At 50.2% G+C, this 4,745-nt stretch overlaps 2 protein-coding genes across 2 annotated transcripts; one reads left to right on the top strand and one right to left on the bottom strand.

The window, feature by feature from the left end:
* Nucleotides 1–1,017: 1,017 nt before the first annotated feature.
* FIBRA_08972 (uncharacterized protein) lies at nt 1,018–3,438 on the top strand (the record flags this gene model as incomplete). The annotated part of the gene is made up of 14 exons (XM_012330578.1): nt 1,018–1,155; nt 1,215–1,396; nt 1,454–1,517; nt 1,574–1,618; nt 1,692–1,774; nt 1,830–2,018; nt 2,068–2,225; nt 2,274–2,446; nt 2,504–2,524; nt 2,584–2,893; nt 2,945–3,069; nt 3,126–3,253; nt 3,313–3,369; nt 3,417–3,438. The coding sequence occupies 14 exons, from the start codon at nt 1,018–1,020 to the stop codon at nt 3,436–3,438; spliced, it is 1,695 nt and encodes a 564-aa protein (XP_012185968.1).
* Nucleotides 3,439–4,059: 621 nt separating this feature from the next.
* On the bottom strand, nt 4,060–4,530 carry FIBRA_08973 (uncharacterized protein; the record flags this gene model as incomplete). Its single annotated transcript, XM_012330579.1, has 1 exon — nt 4,060–4,530. One exon carries the CDS (start codon nt 4,528–4,530, stop codon nt 4,060–4,062), a length of 471 nt encoding a protein of 156 aa, XP_012185969.1.
* Nucleotides 4,531–4,745: the final 215 nt, after the last annotated feature.

The following is a 4,745-nucleotide window of genomic DNA, read 5'->3' on the forward strand; positions in this document are numbered from 1 at the left end:
TCCCAACTCGATGCATTATGAGCATATCAACTGTATGTACTACCCAATTTGTTCGTGTTGTCTAAATCACTTGCTGATATTGTAGCCGACTGCTGAGCCTCTCAATACCACTCATCTTTTCTTGCTACAGCACGGTGATACTCCAAGCCACCCTCCAAGTGAGCCTACCCTTTGGGAGCTTATCTTTGACGCAGTCCTCCATTACCATGCGGCGTACATGCGGAAGACGTCTGGATCAGACCAACATTGTTTATGTCATGCAGCTAGAAGCCATATGCTTTTCTCCGTACTGTGGTTGATCTAGGCAAAAACAATCGGTCATGACGGCTCCAATGTTACCATTGCCCGACGATGTATTCCATGAATTGGGTTTCCACCGGTCATAATTTCTCGTCGACATACTTCGTCTTCGACCCGACTACGCGACGGGTACCTTGCAGGTCGCGAATCGCCTTGTGTTGGAGCGACGTGCATCAACTGCGAGGTACTTCTCCTGGAGTTTGGGAAGGAAGACAGGGAAGGACGTAAGGCCGCACTAGAATTCAATTCTTTCTCCTGGCCGTCACCACGTGGTGCACTAAGTGTTCGCAGCACACGTTCAGGGAGTCGTTCCAGCCCCATTCATTCCGCCTTCGCGCAGCCTCCTTGTATACACGATCTTCACACTTTGCACGCTGTTGGGTGTGCAATTAGATCTGCAATGTCAACATGTTTTTCTGGCCACCACGAGCCATCTATCGTGACCAATCGTGGGTACGTAGCTGCGAGATATGCATGGGATGTTAAATACACCACAGGATTTCCTGTGTCCACGTTGCCCACGACGCTCGCGGCTCTTTACGAATAAAGTACAAGATCATGATAAAGAACGATACGCTGCGCTATGGGAGAAGACAGAGCAGTATGCCTGCACATGTCACATTTGCCTCCAAGGCAGTATATAACGGGGTTGATTTGATCCCTCCTAATATCTAGGCCGTCCCCCATCCCTAGCCGCAGCCCCCATTGTCCTACATCATGAGTCTTCAAGCTGGGATCTACACCGTCACAAATGTGTACTCGGGTAATCGCGCAAGCCTCCCTAATGATGACGATAGGGTGAACGTCGTATGCAAGATTCCCTTTACTAGCTCAAAAGTCACAGACTCCGAAAAGGTTCGTGGCATAATGCGTATTCGCTCTCAATTTTTCATCTGAACCCATGCAATCTCTAGTGGGAGTTGACCGCATCGTCAAACGGGCGCTATACAATCCAGAATGTTCTTTACAAATACTATCTCACCACGACCATTCGACCAAAGGCGTCCGCTCCCATCTTCGGAACAACATCTCCGGACTGGTGGACCATCACTGAGATTCTCCCCGTCAATGAAAGTTTTGGCCAGGAGACATACAGGTGTGATTTTAGACGTCTGTTGTTGAGCTTTCGTCCGGCGACTGATCGGCAGTGCAGTATCCTATGCAAGGACCACTCCAATCTAGGATGGGCTCTTCATGACGATGACGACGAGACACCAGTCAGATGCTTCCCTTTTGTATAGATACATTTGTTATTCACGTTCGTTGATTGTAGATTGAGCTTCAATCGTTTGCGCGAGACAACCGTAACCTATGGAAGGTATGTCGGATGAAGTCTTGCTGAATAATCCATATCACGCTGAATCTAATATTTTTGGCCCCGCGCGTCTTAGATATCACCGTATCCTCCTGTTCCAAGAAAAGAATTTCCCTTCACTGACAGGTCGATTCTTCGTCTATCTTCTGTGGAGAAAACGTTCGTACAATGAGGATTTACCTTCGTCTTCTGCACTCACACACCGTGAGATCAGATCTGAAGCGGAGTGCCTCGGTGTGCAATTTGAATGGAAGTCCTTACCTCCGAACTTTGTTTTACACTTCCCGGAACCCCTCCTCATCGTGCATCACAGTGAAGTAGTTGCTGAAGTCTTTGTCGAGGACGAGTTCAAAACCAGTAGCGGTATACTGTATGCAACTATACGAGCCAAAGACACAGCGGCGTAAGTGATGTTGTTGTTGATGGTATCTTCTAGTTCTAAGAAACTACAGCTTCACATCCTTTGCATCGTCGGTTTTGCTGGACGACGACATTCAAGTCTCGCTTCAGGCTCATAAATTTAGGTATTACCCTGCCGATCCTGTTGATAGACCAGCAGATTGGCAATATCTGTATCGTTTACGGTGGAAGAAAGACATGACTTTTAAAGGTACGTGCTAGCAGCGTCGTTCTGAAATTCCTGGTAACACTACTGTAGGGCTGCATTCGTTTCGCGAGCGAGTGATCCTACGAGATTTTAGGATCACAGCGAGTGATTGCGATAGCCACGGGCAATTCATGAGAGCTAGTGTAATTGCGAACATCATGAATGCGTCGTGTTTCACTTCCACAGCTACGATTGCAGTTGGCGTATATTACGGTTCTTCCAAGGTAAGTCCATAAAACCCGAACATTGAACCAGTCTTACACCCCTGTTCTCTTTCACAGGTCGGCACCGCAGAGTACAAGGTGAGTTGGACGGAGATTATTTCGTACCTGGATCCCAAATACAAATTGAATGTCATTAGGATTTGCAACTCCAGCCCGAAAAGGATAATGAGTTGTTCATCGACTGGAAATTTCGTCCCTTGAATCCTGCCAATAGCGAAGTACAGAACTTCATGGACCAATATTTTACTACGGTGCAGCAGCTCCCTGTCACCCTCACCCTCGAGAGTATCAGTGCGAGTATCTGCGGCCATTTGTTCAACTTGCCGCATTTCGATATCAGCACGCGTATCCAAGGTATTGGATCCAAATTCATCGACAGGGTCGATATATATGCGGGAGCCTGGAGTTCTTTGATTCAACGGAAAGTTTCATTTACGTTTGACATCGGTATGTGATTCAATTCGTCCTCGATTACACATTTCTGAGAGCGCTTTAAAGAAAACCCGTTGGATGCGACATTGGATATCTGTTCTATCGTGGTCGACGTTAGGATCAAAGGAGCTCATCTGGCCAGCGTCAAACATACTTTCGGCAAGCAAAATGCAAACCGTTTCATTATACCTGTATGAATATTTCTTCGATGCGTTATACTTGGATCATAACATGGCTTCGCTTGTAGCCAAAGGAAAAGGCTAAAAGCGTCAGCATCTCTGATGCTTGGCTAGTGTCCGGTTTTATCAAATCGCTACAACTTGCGGGCGACCGCAACGCATGTCTTGATATAACTGTCAAATCAGCTACTCTACGGTCAGCGATCTATATACATCCAGCTCCATTGGATGCTGGTTGAACGTCACACCATACAGCATTGATCAGTTTCTGTTACAAGGCTTGACCTATAACATCGAGAATGTGCCGTTCAAGTACGCATTCACGTTTTACTTGATTCGTCTCGCTAAACATATCCCAGGCTTCATTTCAATGTATTGTAAGAACGATTTCTGTATGCTTATCTGCTTGTATGTCAGTAGCTCGTCAATGACGGATGAGAAGAATCTTCTATTTCTCACTGTATGCTCAATGCTACAGGCATTGTGGTGCATCTATCTAATACATGTAGCAGCCTGAAAATAAGATGTATGATGAGTCGTACCCACACACATTCCAGAGGGCGAAATTTTGTTCTACCCTCGTCGTCGTTTGCGTTTTTCTAGGAATTGTCTAGCGGCATCTACTGTGGTAGTCATAACTCACCGTTATAACTGTGTCGCCTTGGACATGTCAAGCCAGAGCATAGCGAGATTTCTCATTACTGAGAGTAATTTCCTAGAAGCTTCACGATATGCGTCATTATCTCAGCCGCCAGCTTGCGCACCGTGGCAACGCTGAATCTCAACATAAATATTTTTCACTCCTGGCTCGTCACTGCTCTCTCAGAGTTTGTCCAGGCTCTCTCACTCCCGCACCAGAGATCCATGGTCATGGAATGCCAAGTGCTCCATCGCTGGCAGCAACGGCCTCTCAGAGTTGTTACCGCGCGCTGCCCCTGCCGTCGCTGCGACGAGGCCCCAACGGTAGTGCGTGCACAGCCAGTGGTGGAGGGAAAGGAGGGGTCAGCAGCGGGCGGTACGGGCGGGAGGGGGACGGGGACAGACCAGTTGCACGGCGTGCTGGATCTTGGCATCGAGGTCGCCGCTGGGCATGTATTCACTGTTCTTGGGGGGTGAGGGGGAGAGAACGCGGTCGGGGCACGCACAGGCGAGGGAGATTGGACGGCGACGCACGGTGAGGAGGTAAGTAGGAGCTGTCCGAGTCGTGCAGCGACGCGCAGAGGCGGAGGACGCCCGGGGCGCATCGCGTGCTGCTCGCGGACGGCGGGGCATGTCCCGCTTCTGGACGACTTTCAGCCGCGCGCGCGTCTGCCGGTCCTCGACGAGGAACATGATCTTCCCCAGCTTTCGCAGCGGTTTCCAGTCGCTCGCCCTCAACGCCCGCTCGGGTGCGGCGTCCGACAGCGGCCCGCGGGCGGGGAGGTTGCATGGGGAGCCGACGAGCGTGCAGGCGGAGGAGTGGGCGGCGGTCATCCACAGAGGGTAGGCATGCTGTGAGTCCGAAAGTGCGGTCGCGTGCGGTTAGTCGTGAAATATCGCACATCGTGGCATCCCAGGACCGACCGGACGACCTGCCTCGTACGCTGAATTGCAGACGAGTCGTCCTGGTCCCTCGTCGCGATGATCCCCGCGAGCGTGTCTCCGCCCCCGTCGCCCGGCTGCGCCCTGTTGAGGACGGCGAAGACGCA

This window comes from Fibroporia radiculosa (genome assembly GCF_000313525.1).
Source record: "Fibroporia radiculosa TFFH 294 genomic supercontigs, scaffold5463, whole genome shotgun sequence".
Taxonomy (NCBI): domain Eukaryota; kingdom Fungi; phylum Basidiomycota; class Agaricomycetes; order Polyporales; family Fibroporiaceae; genus Fibroporia; species Fibroporia radiculosa.